Source organism: Ranitomeya variabilis, chromosome 1 (assembly GCF_051348905.1).
Source record: "Ranitomeya variabilis isolate aRanVar5 chromosome 1, aRanVar5.hap1, whole genome shotgun sequence".
NCBI lineage: Eukaryota > Metazoa > Chordata > Amphibia > Anura > Dendrobatidae > Ranitomeya > Ranitomeya variabilis.
Genome location: NC_135232.1, coordinates 495,285,122 through 495,304,416, shown reverse-complemented (window position 1 = coordinate 495,304,416; position 19,295 = coordinate 495,285,122). Strand labels below are relative to the sequence as shown.

The 19,295-nt window shown below is 43.1% G+C and overlaps 1 protein-coding gene across 1 annotated transcript in view; it reads left to right on the top strand.

Moving 5' to 3' along the window:
• The window catches only part of LOC143794130 (coiled-coil domain-containing protein 17-like), an 81,695-nt gene that overhangs the window by 49,051 nt on the left and 13,349 nt on the right, over positions 1-19,295 (top strand). Inside the window, exons 8-9 of the mRNA XM_077280948.1 lie at positions 5,183-5,364; positions 5,463-5,548. Coding sequence (XP_077137063.1) covers positions 5,183-5,364; positions 5,463-5,548 — 268 coding nt within the window. The remainder of the gene's footprint in view (positions 1-5,182; positions 5,365-5,462; positions 5,549-19,295) is intronic.

The window sequence follows — 19,295 nt, the reverse complement described above, 5'->3', positions numbered from 1 at the left end:
AATGGTGCCAATAAAAACATCAAATTGACCTGCAAAACACAAGGCTGACTTTGTCAGCAGAAATATGGAAAAATTATAGCTCTCAAAATATGGTGAAGCAAAAACTAGTTTTAGAAAACAAAAAGCATTTTTTTAGTGCTTGACAGCAGCCAAACATAAAATCCCCATATAAATCTGATATCGCTGTAATCATACCGATCAGAAGAATAAAGTCGTCTGATCACTTATACAGCACAAGGAATAGCGTAAAAAATAAATTAAAACAATTCTTCACCTGCTGTTGATTTTTTCATTCTGCCTCCTAAAGATCACAGTAAGGCTCGGCGCACTTTTATCCTGCGCTCTACACTGAGCGCTTACACCGGGGTTTCTGTGTAAATCTCTGAAATACATGCTTGAAACAGACCCCCCTATGGAAGATTCCCTATAATTTTGTGAGGGCATAAAAGTGCCGTTGGCCACAGTTTTCTGCACCTCTGAAAAAAGGACACCACTGAACAGAGGCCAGATCAAGTCCAGAGTAACTCTGCTGCCTCATTATAGTGAATGCCTCCTTCAGGGGTTTCATCTGAATTACATCACTCAAAGATTTAAAGGGAAACCCTGATATAAGTGCTCGGCATAGAGTGCCGGATAAATGTGAACCAAATTGTTATGTAAAATATTCCCAATAAAAGCTTCAACTCAATCCACCAAAAAAGCAAGTCCCCACTCACGTCCGACATCTGTTAACGGAAATAAATGGGCTTTCCACATTACTGGTAGCACAAAGGCTCTGGAAAAGTTAAATGGCTCCTAGTCCCCCAAAATAAATTCAGCATTTTCAGTGCTTCCAAATCCAAATGCCCCCTCCCTTCTGAGCCCTAGTGTGCCTAATTCACATTTAGCGTCCACATGTGTATGAGCAGGTTACAATGTACTGGTCACTACAATGGCAGTTTGTGATTTTCACTCAGCAGCATCCATTGCTGCTTGTTTCTGGAAAACTCCCATGAAGTCAAAATCATCATGACACCTGTAGATAAATTCCCAATGGAGTATAATTTCCAAAATGGAGTCACTTGAGGGGGGATTCTGCTCTTCTAGCTCTTATGGGCTCTGTGTATGGAGACCGCTAACTATTATAGAAAATTCTGTGCTCCAGGATGCCTCCTGTATAACAGTACTGCTTAACCTTATGGCAAAACCCTACTGAGTCTCGCCATATGGCTAAGCAGTACTGTACAGCCACATTTGGGTATTTCTACATTCAGCAGAAATTGTGGGACACATTTTGGTGCCATTTTTTACCATTTTCACATATAAAAATGTAAATAAAATTTTGGTGGTAAAAATATAATTATTGTTTTCTTCATTGCCGGCATTGCAGGACCTTAGGTATCCATGGTTATGACCACTGATAAAGTGATAGCTAGTTGCTAGAGGACGTAACCATGGATGCCTAAGGTTCTGCAATGCCTGTACACGAAGAAAGAGATATAGCGAATCAGAAAATTTTTAATACATTTCTAATTGGTGAATTGGTGATGCTAATATTGTTATTAATACACCTATTACATATTAGACCATGTGACACTTAGATTGCACACAGGTGGACTTCCTCTCACTAATAATGTGACTTATAAAGGTAATTGCTTGTACCAGAAATTTTTAGGGGCTTCATAGCAAAAGGGGTGAATACATATGCACATGCCAATTTTTAGTTATTTGACCCCATAAATAAAATTGTGCCTATATTTTTTTCACTTCATTTCACCAATATGGACTATTTAGGATATGTGCACACGCTGCGGATTTTGCTGCGGATCCGCAGCGTTTCCGCAGCTGCGGATCCTCAGCGGTTTCCCATGCATTTATAGTACCATGTAATGCTATGGGAAATGAAATCCGCAGTGCACATGCTGCGGAAAAAAACGCGCGGAAACGCGGAATCCACAGCGTTTTTTCACCTGCTCCAATAGGAAACTGCAGGTGAAAAACCGCAGCGGAAACCGCAATAAAAACCGCGATAAATCCGCAGTAAAAACCGCAGCGGTTTTGCACTGCGTATTTATCAAAAACGCTGCGGAAAATTCCGCAATGGAATCCGCAGCTTGTGCACATGGCCTTAGTGCCGATGCATCACACACAAATTGGATTACAAAAATATCTAAATAAAGGCTGTAATGTAATTAAATAGGTAAAAAGCAAAGGGGTGAATACTTTTACAAGCCACTGTAAGTTGTATTTCCTTGTGATTGTCTCTTGGATGTCTATTAGTTGTGGCTGTCAATATGTTTGGCGTATGAATACAATAGAGATTATATGTCTAGTGTTTCCACCACAGAATATTTGCCCACAGTGACTAATGGAGGTTAATGTACTTTAATGATTTAGGTAAGAGTGGTGTAATAAGTGAAATGACTGTTATAGTGTACATAAACATGGGTGAGGCATCTCCTAGTTACAATAGATAATGAGCTACATGTTGAACGCAAGCTTTAAGTTGTCCTACATGACTAGAAAGAACAAAAACCAAAGGTGCAACAGATACATTTTGGAAGCCAAGTAAAATATTACACAGATTGAAGGAGATTACATTGATTTTCCACATTTACTGTCTAAAGAAATGTTTAAAGGCACTTGGCTTTTACAGCATCCAAATTGCTTGAGGATTCTATTGCTTAAGGATCTTTCCAGTATTTAACCCCTTTCCGACATTGGGCATTTACTCCTATGTCGATCTCCCTCCCTTTGATGTGGGCTCCGGCGTTGAGCCCACATCTTTCCGGGGACATATCAGCTGTTTTGAACTGTCGGCTGTCATGTGCCCGCAATAGTCGCGGGTGGAATTGCAATCCACCCGCCGCTATTACACAGTTAAATGCCACTGTCAAACTCTGATAGGGGCATTTAACAAGCTCTTCCAGCAATTGCGTCGAAAATACGCACACCGGTGACCCCCGTCACGTGATCACGGGTCACCAGTGTGTTGGCATGACAACCGGAGGTATCCTGGAGATCTCTATGGTTGTCACTGCCGGCTTGCTGTGAACGTCACCCACTGGTCGGCGCTCATAGCAAGTGAGTAAGTCTGCTATATAGAGGCGATCTGATCATCGTCTCTATGTAGCTGAGGCGATCGGGTTGTGCCAGCTTCTAGCCTCCTATGGAGACTATTGAAGCATGCCAAAAGTAAAAAGAAAATGTTTTTAAAAATATAAATAAAAAAATATAAAAATTTAAATCACCCCCCTTTCGCCCCATTCAAAATAAAACAGTTACAATAAAATCATATCATACACCTATTTGGTGTCACCGCGTTCAGAATCGTCCGATCTATCAAATAAAATAGGATTAACCTGATCGCTAAATGGCATAGTGAGAAAAAAAGTCAAAACGCCAGAATCAAAAGATCGTATCTGCACCAAAATGGTATAAATAAAAACGCCAGATCGGCGCGCAAAAAATAAGCCCTGTTATGGGGATCTGTGGTGACGCACTGTTATGGGGGATCTGTGGTGAGGCACTGTTATGGGGGATCTGCAGGGTACACAATTATTGGGGGTATCTTAGGATGACGGAGTTATGGGGGATCTGTTACACCAAATATGGCTACAACCCCCATCATCCGTCAGAATCCACCCATTGGTACAGTATATTCTGAAGGGTGATGGAGGTTGTGCTTCCATTCAATGTGTGCTCACCTCTCCCAAGGATCTTGTGCTAGTGTAAAGAACAAGTGCAACACTATACATTGTGCAGGGACAAATATCTGATTGGTGGAGGCGGCTCAGCAACAGTTCCCTCCACCAATCAATATCTATCCCTGCAGAGGAGGAGAATCATGCTTCTTTCCCTCCTCTGCTTTAGGGCTCCTGGTGCAGCGGAGCCCAGAATTCACCCTGCTGCTAGCTAGTATTTGCCGAGAACTACTGCAGTGCATTCACAGCTCGAGAGCTCAGTGACCGAGAGCTCCATCTGCGCATGTGCTGGTTCGGCGGTCATTTTCTTAAAGTCCTGTGCAGTAGGCACAGGCGCTTATTCTGGAAACCGGAAACTACAGATACCGGAAGTGCAATGGCGCCGCCCTGCACTGTGCCGCCCGAACACCTGAGAAAACCGAGCCGTCACCCCCATCTCCAGGCACACTGCACTGCCCCACCAGTGACCCTGCCTTCTGCCAGCCCACCCGCTCTGATAAAAGTGCGTCTTACAAAGCGGAAAATACGGTATTCGTCAAAACACACACACATATATAAAGCTCTGGCAAAAATTAAGAGACCACTGCAAAATTTTCAGTTTATCTGATTTTTCTCTTGATAGGTATATTTTTGAGTGAAATGTAAATTGTTCTTTTATTCTAAACTACTGACAACATGTCTCCGAAGTTCCAAGCAATAGATTTTATTTTCTGAAAATGAGAAATGTTCAAAATAACAAAAAAATGCATTGCTTGCAAACTTCAAGTAATGTGAAAAGAACAAGTTCATAATAATTTAGAAACAACAATACTCATGTTTTAACTCGGGAAGAGTTCAGAAATCAATATTTTGTGGAATAACCATGATTTTTAATCACAGCTTTCATGCGTTTTGGCATGCTTTCCACCAGTCTTTCACACTGCTTCTGGGTGACCTTATGCCACTCCTGGTACATAAATTTAAGCAGATCTTTGTTTGATGGCTTGTGACAATCCACTTCCTCTTGATTACATTCCAGAGGGCTTCTGGGGTTCAGGTCTGGAGATTGGGCTGGCCATGACAGGGATTTGAGGTGGTGGTCCTTCATCCACACCTTGATTGACCTAGCTGTGTGGCATGACGCATTATCCTGCTGGAAAAACCAGTCCTCAGAGTTGGGGAACATTGCCTGAGCAGAAGGAATCAACTGTTTTTCCAGGATAGCCTTGTATGCGGCCTGATTCATACGTCCTTCGCAGAGAACAACCTGCCCAATTCTAGCCTTGCTGAGGCATGGTTCAGGCATGGTACCTAGAGCAGGATCTCTATTGATAGATCATTTATACCCTAGCTTTGATAAATTAACCTCTATGTGTGAATGAAAATAGAAAACAAAAACCAAAGATTAAAATAAATTGTGCCAGTAGATACGAGCTTATCATCTCCATGTAGAAAGCATATTATTTTAGTGATTTTCTTTAACCATTTACTTGTTGGTGTACCATATGTTTCATTAACAGAAATTGAAAGGAACCTTCAATTCCCCAGGTTTGTGAAAGCGCAAAGCCAACAAAATGTAAAGACTCTAAATGCAGAATTAGAGGTGTTAAAACAGGAATTGGAAATTCAGAAGCTAAAACGTCGCATTAAGACATCTGTCACTCAGCGAGCCAAACCCCAGCTGGAGATCCTTCATCCAATGGTAATATTCAATGTTTTGTTCAAAATGTGGTGATAAATTGTTTAATTAGCAAACAGACACTAGCCAAAAATCAATCATTTATTATAATTGATCCACAGGGAATGAATAAACCCGACACTCCAAATCTTGGCAGACATTTTTCAAATCTCAGTCATGGACTAGAGCCTGCTCCATATGATCCAATGTGAGTATTACAAGGAATTATGTGCACTTAGCATCCGAGGGCTAATATGACTACATCAAGTTTCTTATGGTGACAAACCTAACTGACCCTTAATAACAGGAACTACTATCAATATGTTCTAATTTGACTAAGCTAGTAGAGTAGCAGTTTACATTAGAAAATAAAATATAATTGCAATATTAGGTATCTAAGGCCACATTTATCAATGTATTGCTACTTTTTTTTTGCATATTTTATTTCAAAGTAATTTCTAATATCATTTTGTCCAGGAGTTTTGGTAATAACTTTTGCCTTCTGGAAAGAAAATGGTCTTTAGAACGTTAAATGGGTTGCCCAGGTTTGGCACTCTGTCACTGCAAACTTGTAAATTCTAACCTTGCACATAGAGTGCGCTGTCAGGATTCTCCGTTGCCAAAGTGGGCAGTCATGTGGGCAGTCATATGACTGCAACTGTGCGATTTGCATACTTCTGGCCACATTCTGGCTAGATATGCACGGCGTTGCTCAATACAAGTGAATTGAGCATGCTTGCACACATCTAGTCGGAATGTGGCCAGAAGTATGCAAATCGCTTACTGGCGGTCACATAATGGCACAGTCTCGCTGCCAGCGCATACTATGCGCGATGTGAGAATCCACAGGTTTGAAGGAAAGAGAAAATTTGGTTGAGTCTAAGCAATTCTATCAATTTCAAAATGACTTATTCCATATCAAAACATACTAGAGATGATAGAATCTTTTGAAATTCAAATTCGCTAGGTTCAACAAATTTTTGCCAGAAATTTGATTTGCAGCAAATCACAATACAGCAAAGCCTCCAATTGCCCTGAAAATACATGTAACACTCAGGGATATCCTGTGACTCTATACAAGCCCTTTCAAGCTTTTTAACCCAAACACAGCTATAGCAATGTCAAAGTGACCTCGCCATAAAAATGGATGCTTACCCCAATAGTAACCAACAGCCTTTTTAATAGCACAGTGCACTTACAGACTAATCAAATTTGTTTGTTTTTTTAATTCAAAAAAGGTCCAAAATTATCCCTTTTTATAATTTGTGATCAGGAAGACCGTTCTGTCAGAACACGGACACAAACTGACAGTGTCACTGTCAGAGGTACCATCATCCTGTTGTGACTGAGACCTGTGATGTTCAATATATTTCATATCACCCTCATTCCAATATGCTTGGAAGCCGATGGTACCACAAATATGCATTTTTCATTTTTTAATATCTTTATTTTTAATGGGTTAAAAGGGGGTGATATGAAGTTTTCTGTTTTTGTATTTTTTAAAACATTTTTTTTTTACTTTTAACTGTTCTTAATAGTCCTCTTAAGGGACTTGAAGCTGCAATTATCTGATCGCTTGTGCTATATACAGCGATGCTACTGCATTACTGTATATAGCAAAATCATGGTCTCCTTTTGAAGCCCATCCACAGGCATACTAACCACTTTGTGTTTTATATCACGGACGCCATTAAGCGCAGTAAAGCATATCTCCCCTCCAGCACTTTACCAGTGACTTTGTCACAAGAGGTTGAATTTAGCATTTAAACAAATACTTTATTCTCTTGCAAAATGTAACTGTGCCAAATGGTTATTTCCTTTAATACCAGTCCATATACTTGCAACACCAGCCATATGTCGATGATGCAGTTGTTTCAGTTCAGGAGACTGGCTAGTCAGGCTAGCTATTACGATCTCAACGTGGTTAGTCTTTCAAGGACCTGTGAAACTGGCCTACGAGTGATATATTATAGCTTTATCTCTTTTATTCTACAATTGGAACTTATTTTCTTCCATCTTTTTTTTTTTAAATTCGTTTATTAAATCACATAAATCAAATATACATACATGGTTTACAAGTATCCAGGTCAGTGCAAATACACTTTTGATAATAGCTTCATTGATATAAATCTTTATACACCGAACGGATCATATAAACTCAAAGCATTATAGTATGTTTCAAATACTGAAAATCCTAAAACTAAAACTATTTTACTGCCAAAACATTCTCCATCACATTAACAGAGTAGTGCTGAAGCGTATCGTGAACAACACAGTTTCTCAAACTTTTTCATATTAAGTCTAGACCATCAACCACGTGGTGATATAGTGAGGTACGATGAGTTCCACAAATCCCAGATTTTATTAAATTTCTCCAAACAGCCTCTATTCTGATATAATGTACGTTCGTACGGTACGATTGAATTTACCAGCTCTATCCAGGCCCTGAGAGACGGATGTGTGGTGCCCATCCAACGCAAGGCAATTAATTTTCTTGCCAGGAAAAGGGTCTCTCTTAAGAAGATTTGAACATGGTGGCCCCACATCTCCTCCTCCAATACCCCAAATAAACACACTAACGGAGTCAGAGGGACGGGAATATGTAGAAGGGAGGTCAACAACGAAGCTACCTCCTCCCAAAAAGAAAGAATAACTGGACATTCCCATATCATGTGTATAAAATCTGCTTCCCCCGTATGACATCTGATGTATTCCGAAGACCGGGACCACCCAATCTTAAATAGTCGTAACGGGGTTAAATATGATTGATGTAATATATACAACTGTATCATTTTGTTGTTAGCTGATAGGGACACCTTAGTTGGGGACTCAAGAACCATCTCCCAGTCCTCACCTTGAAGGTCAGGTACCAGGACCTTCCACTTTTCCCTAACTGGCAGTAGAATAGCATCAGCACCTACGGATAACATATGACTTGAGGATCCCTATCAATGGGAAGGAAGATATTGCTTGCGTCATTTCCATGCTACGAACATGCGACTGAATCGCCGATCTAAGCTGGAGATAGCAAAAGAATTGAGGCCTTGGTATATCATACCTAAGTTGCAGTTGTTCAAAGGACATTAGGGCACCCTGTTCATAAAGATCATCAAGCGACGAGACACCGTGCGATACCCAGAATTGAGCAGATGGGTGATTCAATAGTCTCGGGAAGTATTCATTATTCCATAAGGGCATTTCGGCTACAATACCATCAAAGTGAATCACCTTTTTTACCTGCCGCCAAATTAGCCTTGCCAACCGAAGTAGTGGTAATAATCTAGGGTCATAAGGTTTATTTACTTCCATGAAACCCAACGGACAATCAACCTTGGCAGCATGGACCAGATGGTTCTCTGAATTTGGCAGACATTCCCCAGGCATCCATTTTCCCAGAGCTCTAAGTTGTCCAACTAAATAATATAAAAAAAAAATCTGGCAACGCCGCCCCTCGCATTTGCCTAGACCTATGTAAAGAAGACAGTTTAAGTTTGAGTCTAGCCTTCCCCCAAATAAAGGACGTAGCTAAAGAATTCAAACTTGAAAAAAAGGATTTAGGAACCGGTACTGCACTATGTTGGAGGGAATAATTAAGCTTTGGGAGTAATATCATTTTTATCAAGTTTATGCGACCAGAAACAGATAAAGGCAGTTTACTCCATATAGCGAATTTATGTTTAACAAAATCCAATAATGGGAGAATATTGAACTGTAGATCAAGTCTACTATATTTTGGAATAATTATTCTTAGGTATTTAAAACTAGAGACAACCGGCAATGGGGATAACACATCAAGGTGAGCTACTGAATCATGAGAGAGAGGCATCAAAGCAGACTTATCCCAGTTAACATATAGTCCCGAATGTCTACCAAATCCCTCTATAATGGTGATCACATGTGGCAGGGTCTCCTCCACTTTGTCCAGAAATATTACCATATCGTCTGCATATAGACCAATAGTATCCGTGCGATCTGCTATCGTAATGCCCCTAATAGATGAAGTGGACCTCATACGAATTGCTAATGCTTCTATCGCCAGGGTAAATAGGGCTCGAGAGAGGACATCCCTGACGAGTCCCTCTTTTTAAGGAGAATGATTCAGAAATAGATTAGATAATTATCCGGGCTTTTGGTTTCAAATATATTGCGGCGATCCATTTTTGGAATTTAGGACCAAATCGATATCTTTGTAAACATGCAGATAGGAAAGGCCACTCAAGAGAATCAAATGCCTTAGCCGCGTCCAGCGAGGCCATGGCCCATTTATTCTCCGATACCAATGAACTATATTGAGCTATTGACAGAACCCTCCTAATAGTGATAGACGTACTCTTACCCGGCATAAAACCCGTCTGGTCTGGGTGTATTATATCCAGTATTACCGTATTTAACCTGGTAGCTAGAATTTTAGTAAAAATCGTATAATCTACACTAACTAATGAAATAGGACGATAAGATCCACATTCTAAGGGGTCCTTCCCTTCTTTTTTTAAAACTATAATATTTGCTTCATAATAGGAATCCAGCAAAGAACCTCCCTCCCAAATCCCCTGAAATACTTTCAAAAGGATTGGTACCAGAATATCTCGATATTTTCTATACATATCTATGGGGAAAATATCTGGGCCGGGCGCCTTACCAGAAGCCATATCTGTTATGGCCCTATTTATCTCATCAAGAGTAAAGTCTGCATCTAAAAAAGATTGCTGTGTAGGATTCAATGCAGGGAATTCTATGTCAGATAAATAATTTAGGCATTCCAAAGTATCAGAATCCCCTTTGGAGCTATACAGCTCTTTATAGAAGTCATAAAGGATTGGAGTATGTCGTCTGTCGAGGTTACTATTGAGTCGTTTGGTTTCCAGATTTTAAGTATAGTATTAGATGTATTATGCTGACGCACCATAAATGCTAAGAGTTTACTGGACTGGTTTCCCAGTTCAAAATATGCCTGTTTAGTAAAATACAGCTTACGTTTAGATTTAGTGTCAGTATATTGACTATGTAATCTATACGAGTGTAACCACTCAGCTCTGTTCTCACTTGTCTGGTTAGCTATATAGGCCACCTCCGAGTCTTTCAGTCGCTTGTCCATGTCATCATCTTCCCTTGAAGTCAAGCGCTTAATATAAGAGATGGTAGAGGATAAACATCCTTTCAAATATGCTTTAAGAACATCCCAAAAAATATTAATATTTTGCGGCATTGGGTGGGATGTAATGAAACAGTCCAGTTGATCAATAGTCCTGTCCTCTGGGCCTATTAACTTCAGCCAAAATGGATTTATTTTCCAAGTCATAATATTCTTTATCTGACCAAGCCTAAGTTTAAGAATCACCGGACTATGGTCTGAAACGCCCCTACTCCCATATCTCACCTCCCCCACCCGCACCGCCAAGTTGCTGGAGCCGAATGCGTAATCTAATCGGGATAGAGTGCGTCTAACGGATGAGTGACAAGTAAACTCCCTTACTTCAGGGTGATGCGTTCTCCATAGATCTAGCCAACCAGTACCTTCCATAAATATTGATAATTGAGACGGTGAAGGGCTCACCCCAGTGGCCCCACCATCTAGCCTGAGCCTATCTAGACATTCGTCCATTATGAAATTAAAATCTCCCATGCGCATAACATGCACATCTGGATAATTTAAGGCAAAGCTCACCGCTTTTTTGACAATTGACATATTAGCAGGGGGAGGGTTATATATACACATTATAACATAGTCATCCGAGTTCACAATCGAGCGTACAAACACAAAACGACCCTCTGGATCTCTCCGGACCTCTCTAACCTCCCATCTAATATCTTTGTGTATTAATAAAGAGACTCCTCTGGAATAGCTGGTATGAAATGCATGTACAGACCACTGTACCCAATGTAACCAATGCTTCTGCACATAAGGAACTGAGTCTCTGGTCAAGTATGTTTCTACCAAAGCTACACTATGGGGATGATAGGGTCATATCTGAGAGAATACTTTAACTCTCTTTCAAGGTGATCCAAGGCCTCTCACATTCCAAGTCATGCATGTAATCTCAGACGCCATATCCTGTCAACCTAACATAATATAGAGTGTCACGCCGAGCTTCTATCACACTGATAGTGGAGAAAAACATGGCAGCAATTTCTATACAAATAACAACTAACAAAACCAAAACAATGAAAAGCAAATAATGCTTCAGAAGGGAGCAAAGATTCATGCTCCTCCTATCCCAGTCCAAAAAAGGGGGTACCTGTTATGACCCCAATGGCAGAGGGACTCAGAAGTTATTACCAAGTCTGCAAACACAAAAAACCAGCTCATAGGGCAGTGGTAACTAGGCTGACCGTATACCTGATCCTAGCACCACAAATAGCAGCAGCCGGGGAACGTACCTACGTTGGTTCTAGACGTCTCGCGCCAGCCGGAGAACTAACTAACCCTAGAAGGGAAAAGATAGACCTTTCTTGCCTCCAGAGAAAAGACCCCAAAAGTTGGATACAAGCCCCCAACAAATAATAACGGTGAGGTAAGAAGAAAAGACAAACGTAAGAATGAACTAGGTTTTTAGCAAAGAGAGGCCCACTGACTAATAGCAGAATATAGTAAGATGACTTATACGGTCAGCAAAAACCCTATCAAAATTTCCACGCTGAATATTCAAGAACCCCCGAACCGTCTAACGGCCCGGGGGGAGAATATCAGCCCCCTAGAGCTTCCAGCAAAATCAGGAATCACATTTAGTGCAAGCTGGACAAAAAATAAGAGCAATGCAAATAACCAAAAAACAAGGAAGCAGGACTTAGCTTATTTTGCAAGAACCAGGACCAGCAGACAGGAGCAAACAGAAAGGAACTGATTACAACGATGCCAGGCACCAGACTGAAAATCCAGGAAGCTTAAATAGCAACACCCCTGGACTAACGAGCCAGGTGGGTACCAAGCTGGGGAAAGAAACTCAAAGTGTCATGTCGCTAGTGACCACAAGAGGGAGCCAAATAATCCAATTCACAACAGTACCCCCCCTTAAGGAGGGGTCACCGAACCCTCACCAAGACCACCAGGACGATCAGGATGAGCAGCGTGAAAGGCACGAATCAAATCGGCCGCATGAACATCAGAGGCGACCACCCAGGAATTATCCTCCTGACCATAGCCCTTCCACTTGACCAGATACTGAAGCCTCCGTCTGGAGAGACGAGAATCCAAGATCTTCTCCACCACGTACTCCAACTCGCCCTCAACCAACACCGGAGCAGGAGGCTCAACAGAAGGAACCACAGGCACAACGTAGCGCCGGAACAAAGACCTATGGAACACGTTGTGAATGGCAAACGACACCAGAAGATCCAAGCGAAAGGACACTGGATTAAGGATTTCCAAAATCTTATAAGGACCGATGAAGCGAGGCTTAAATTTAGGAGAGGAGACCTTCATAGGAACAAACCGAGAAGACAGCCACACCAAATCCCCAACACGAAGTCGGGGACCCACACCGCGGCGGCGGTTGGCAAAACGCTGAGCCTTCTCCTGTGACAACTTTAAGTTGTCCACCACATGATTCCAGATCCGCTGCAACCTATCCACCACAGAATCCACCCCAGGACAGTCAGAGGGCTCAACATGTCCCGAGGAAAAACGAGGATGAAAACCAGAGTTGCAGAAAAATGGCGAAACCAAAGTAGCGGAACTAGCCCGATTATTAAGGGCAAACTCAGCCAATGGCAAGAAGGTCACCCAATCATCCTGATCTGCAGAAACAAAACACCTCAAATAAGCCTCCAGAGTCTGATTTGTTCGCTCCGTTTGGCCATTAGTCTGAGGATGAAAGGCAGACGAAAATGACAAATCAATGCCCATCTTAGCACAAAAGGATCGCCAGAACCTGGAAACAAACTGGGATCCTCTGTCAGACACGATATTCTCAGGAATGCCGTGCAAACGAACCACATTCTGAAAGAACAAAGGAACCAGATCGGAAGAGGAAGGCAGCTTAGGCAAAGACACCAAATGGACCATCTTGGAAAAGCGATCACATACCACCCAGATGACAGACATGCCCTGAGACACCGGAAGATCTGAAATGAAATCCATGGAAATGTGTGTCCAAGGCCTCTTCGGGACAGGCAAGGGCAAGAGCAACCCGCTGGCACGAGAACAGCAAGGCTTAGCTCGAGCACAAGTCCCACAGGACTGCACAAATGACCGCACATCCCGTGACAAGGAAGGCCACCAAAAGGACCTAGCCACCAAATCTCTGGTGCCAAAAATCCCCGGATGCCCTGCCAACACCGAGGAATGAACCTCGGAAATGACTCTGCTGGTCCATTTATCAGGAACAAACAGTCTGTCAGGTGGACAAGAGTCAGGTCTACCAGCCTGAAATCTCTGCAACACACGTCGCAAATCCGGAGAAATGGCTGACAAGATTACTCCCTCTTTAAGAATACCAGCTGGCTCTGAGACTCCAGGAGAGTCAGGCACAAAGCTCCTTGAAAGAGCATCAGCCTTCACATTCTTTGAACCTGGTAAATACGAGACCACAAAGTCAAAACGGGAGAAAAACAATGACCAACGGGCCTGTCTACGATTCAGGCATTTAGCAGACTCGAGATACATCAGATTTTTGTGATCAGTCAAGACCACCACACGATGCATAGCACCCTCGAGCCAATGACGCCACTCCTCAAATGCCCACTTCATGGCAAACAACTCCCGATTGCCAACATCATAATTCCGCTCAGCAGGCGAAAACTTCCTAGAAAAAAAAGCACACGGTCTCATTACAGAGCAACCAGGGCCTCTCTGCGACAAAACGGCCCCTGCCCCGATCTCAGAAGCATCCACTTCAACCTGAAAGGGAAGTGAGACATCAGGCTGGCACAAAACAGGCGCCGAAGTAAACCGGCGCTTCAGCTCTTGGAAAGCTTCCACAGCTGCAGGAGCCCAGTTAGCAACATCAGAACCTTTCTTGGTCATATCCGTCAAAGGTTTAACAACGCTAGAAAAGTTAGCGATAAAACGACGGTAGAAGTTAGCAAACCCCAAGAACTTCTGAAGACTCTTAACTGACGTGGGTTGAGTCCAATCATGAATAGCTCGGACCTTGACTGGGTCCATCTCCACCACAGAAGGGGAAAAAATAAAACCCAAAAAGGGAACCTTCTGTACTCCAAAGAGACACTTTGAGCCCTTAACAAACAAAGCATTCTCACGCAAAACCTGAAACACCATCCTGACCTGCTTTACATGGGAGTCCCAATCATCAGAAAAAAACAGAATATCATCCAGATAAACAATCATAAATTTACCCAGATACTTCCGGAAGATATCATGCATAAAGGACTGAAACACTGAAGGAGCATTAGAGAGCCCAAAAGGCATCACCAAGTACTCAAAATGACCTTCGGGCGTATTAAATGCAGTTTTCCATTCATCTCCTTGCTTAATGCGCACAAGGTTGTACGCACCACGAAGATCTATCTTGGTGAACCACTTGGCACCCTTAATCCGGGCAAACAAGTCCGACAACAGAGGCAAAGGATACTGAAATTTAACAGTGATTTTATTCAGAAGCCGATAGTCTATACAAGGTCTCAAAGATCCATCCTTCTTGGCCACAAAAAAAATCCCGCACCAAGAGGGGAAGAGGATGGACGGATATGCCCCTTCTCCAGAGACTCCTTGATATACGAACGCATTGCGGTATGCTCAGGTACAGACAGATTAAATAATCTTCCCTTAGGAAATTTACTACCTGGAATCAAATCTATAGCGCAGTCACAGTCCCTATGAGGAGGCAGAGCACTGGACCTGGACTCGCTGAATACATCCTGATAATCAGACAAATACTCAGAAACTTCCGAAGGAGTAGAGGAAGCAATAGACACCGGCGGGGAATCACCATGAATTCCCTGACAGCCCCAACTTGACACAGACATTGCCTTCCAATCCAAGACTGGATTATGGGTCTGTAACCATGGCAGACCCAAAACGACCAAATCATGCATTTTATGCAGAACAAGAAAACGAATCACCTCCCGATGTTCAGGAGTCATGCACATGGTTACCTGTGTCCAAAACTGCGGCTTATTTTCCGCCAATGGCGTAGCATCAATACCTCTAAGAGGGATAGGATTTACCAACGGCTCAAGAACAAAACTACAGCGCTTGGCAAATGACAGATCCATAAGACTCAGGGCAGCACCTGAATCCACAAACGCCATAACAGGGTAGGAAGACAATGAGCAAATCAAAGTCACAGACAAAATAAATTTAGGTTGCAAATTACCAATGGTGACAGGACTAACAACCCTTGTTAGGCATTTAGAGCATGCTGATATAACATGTGTAGAATCACCACAGTAAAAACACAACCCATTCTGACGTCTATGATTTTTCCGTTCGTTTCTAGTCTGAATTCTACCACATTGCATTAAATCAGGTGTTTGTTCAGACAACACCACCAGAGGATTAGCGGCTTTGCGCTCCCGCAAACGCCGGTCAATTTGAATAGCCAGCGCCATGGAATCATTCAGACTTGTAGGAATGGAGAAACCCACCATCACATTCTTAATGGCTTCAGAAAGGCCATTTCTGAAATTTGCGGCCAGAGCACACTCATTCCACTGAGTAAGCATGGACCATTTCCGAAATTTTTGGCAATACACTTCAGCTTCATCCTGGCCCTGAGAGATAGCCAGCAAGGCTTTTTCTGCCTGAATTTCAAGATTGGGTTCCTCGTAAAGCAACCCGAGCGCCAGAAAAAACGCATCAATATTTGCCAATGCCGGATCTCCTGGCGCTAACGAGAAGGCCCAATCCTGAGGGTCGCCCCGCAAGAAATAGATAACAATTTTAACTTGCTGAGCTGAGTCTCCAGACGAACGGGGTCTCAGAGATAGAAACAATTTACAATTATTCCTGAAATTCCTAAACTTAAATCGTTCTCCAGAGAACAGTTCAGGAATAGGTATTTTAGGTTCAGACATAGGACTACTGGTAACAAAATCTTGAATGCCCTGCACACGAGCAGCAAGCTGATCCACACTAGTAATCAAAGTCTGGACATTCATGTCTGCAGCAAGCTCAAGCCACTCAGAGGTAAAGGGGAGGAAGAAAGAGAAAAAAAAAAAAAAACTCAGAATTTCCTTTCTTATTATCCCACTTCTGCAATGCATTAAACATTCACCTTCGGCCTGGCATACTGTTATGACCCCAATGGCAGAGGGTCTCAGAAGTTATTACCAAGTCTGCAAACACAAAAAACCAGCTCATAGGGCAGTGGTAACTAGGCTGACCGTATACCTGATCCTAGCACCACAAATAGCAGCAGCCGGGGAACGTACCTACGTTGGTTCTAGACGTCTCGCGCCAGCCGGAGAACTAACTAACCCTAGAAGGGAAAAGATAGACCTTTCTTGCCTCCAGAGAAAAGACCCCAAAAGTTGGATACAAGCCCCCAACAAATAATAACGGTGAGGTAAGAAGAAAAGACAAACGTAAGAATGAACTAGGTTTTTAGCAAAGAGAGGCCCACTGACTAATAGCAGAATATAGTAAGATGACTTATACGGTCAGCAAAAACCCTATCAAAATTTCCACGCTGAAAATTCAAGAACCCCCGAACCGTCTAACGGCCCGGGGGGAGAATATCAGCCCCCTAGAGCTTCCAGCAAAATCAGGAATCACATTTAGTGCAAGCTGGACAAAAAATAAGAGCAATGCAAATAACCAAAAAACAAGGAAGCAGGACTTAGCTTATTTTGCAAGAACCAGGACCAGCAGACAGGAGCAAACAGAAAGGAACTGATTACAACGATGCCAGGCACCAGACTGAAAATCCAGGAAGCTTAAATAGCAACACCCCTGGACTAACGAGCCAGGTGGGTACCAAGCTGGGGAAAGAAACTCAAAGTGTCATGTCGCTAGTGACCACAAGAGGGAGCCAAATAATCCAATTCACAACAGGTACCATCTCTGAATACAGAGTCCAGTAAAGTTGTTTTCCTGGACTTTGGCAAAAGGAGCTCCCCTCATCAGTAAAGAGAAAAAAGGGAATAACAATGGAAGAAGAAGAAAATCCGAAGAGAGAGTTCCAAATTCTGAACATTCATGTAGCTGAAGACAGCAATCCACTTAGGATTTTTCTCCTCCTCCGCCCGCCCCCACACATGACCGCATCCACTCCTCAGCCTCCGCCGGGGTTGCAAAAAAGGAGGAAGAGCCCCCATAGACAACTCTGAGTCTGGCAGGATAGAGCATTGAGTATAAGATGTTTTTCTCTCTGAGCTGTTTCTTTATCTCCATGAACTGAGCCCGTTGTTTTTGCAGCTCCATGGAGAAATCTGGGAATATTGAGATAGTGGCATTGTTATACTTGACAGGACTTTTTTGTCTTGCGAAGGGCAGTGTCCCTGTCTCTGCAATTGAGAAGACGTGCCAAAAAGGGTCTCGGCGGGGCGCCCGGAGGGAGAGGTTTTGTTGGGACCCTGTGGGCTCTTTCCACGGTGAATGTGGTGGAGAATTCATCTCCCAAAGTGTCTTTGAGCCAGCCCTCCAAGAATTTTTCGGGGTGTTGGCCCTCTGAGCGCTCTGGCAGGCCGATAATGCGGATGTTATTCCGTCGTAGTCTGTTCTCAAGATCATCCACCTTCTGTTTCCACGCATTTATAGAGCCAGCTACTTTTGTCAGTTTAGCCTCCACTGGTACATTGTTATCTTCCAAGCGAGATACCCGTGATTCCACCTCCGTTATACGACCCCTCATGGATTGCATGTCTTGCCGAAGGCGCCCCACCTCAGAGTGCACCTCCTCTATTTTCCCAGTTAAAGACGTCCTGGTCAGAGATATAGCTTGCATCAATTGTTCAGATGCCTGTTTCAGAGTTAATTCCTCCTGATCTCCATCCTCCTCATCATCGGAGGCATAATTTTTTGACTGGTGTTCTGGTCTGCCCACAGGTGAGGGATTATTCTTTTTTGAGTGCAGATTATCAGGAGGATCTGACCGTGCATATTTTTTAAGCTTGTCAGCTGCGCTTGGAGTTTTGGAGTGGTGCATAGTTGATACTGTAAAGTCAAATTATCACTTCTGCAGGATACAGACACTGCCCGGTTAATGCACCAATATATCGCAGTGCACACACACAGCCAGTAAGGTCCTCCCTGTAACACCCTGCTGAGTCAGTAGTATATTGCAGCCCTCACCGTTATGATTGCAAGGAAGGGGAGAATCCAAGGAGCAGTTCCCACCACCGATAGGACACAGTGTCTATAATAAATGCGGGCTCTGTCTCCCAGCAGCTGCAGGGTATAATCAATATGGCTGGCCGTCAGCAAAATGTGACAGATTCTGCACCCTCCGTCTGGGCAGCAGGGCAGAGGAGAAGTTTCAGTGGTGCAGGCGCTAGAGCCAGCGATATGGTATTAATGAGGGGGAGCACGGGGTCCGTTTCTCAGTACCTTGAGAAGCCGCACCGAAATCCAGCCAGCTCCCTCATGAGCCGCGGGGCTCGCTTCGCGCCTTCCGCCTCCAGCGCACGCTGCAGGGAAAATGGCCGCCATCTCCCGCCAACTCTGTACTCCATCCGCGCACTCCAGGAGTTCACCCGACCGAAGCCACACCTCGCGCCCTCTTAGAAGCCGGGCACCTCCATGCACCCAGAGGAGCACAGCAGTGTCCAAGAAGACCCTCCTGGGTAAGTATATAGCACGATATGTGTCAGGATTATGGGAGCTCCAGCCAAACACATCCGCACAGCTCCTCTACATCGCCATGCCCCCCTTTCTACCATCTTTTTGTTTATGTTAATAACCTTGATATTATTTAAACTAAAATATTTCCTTACCATTTGCACCAAACATGGATGTAGAGCAGGCACGGCTTACGGCAGCTGTGCTATTTATTAATATATGTATAGATTTCTAGATTGCTTTGATAAATATTTTACAATGTCTACTACAAAATACA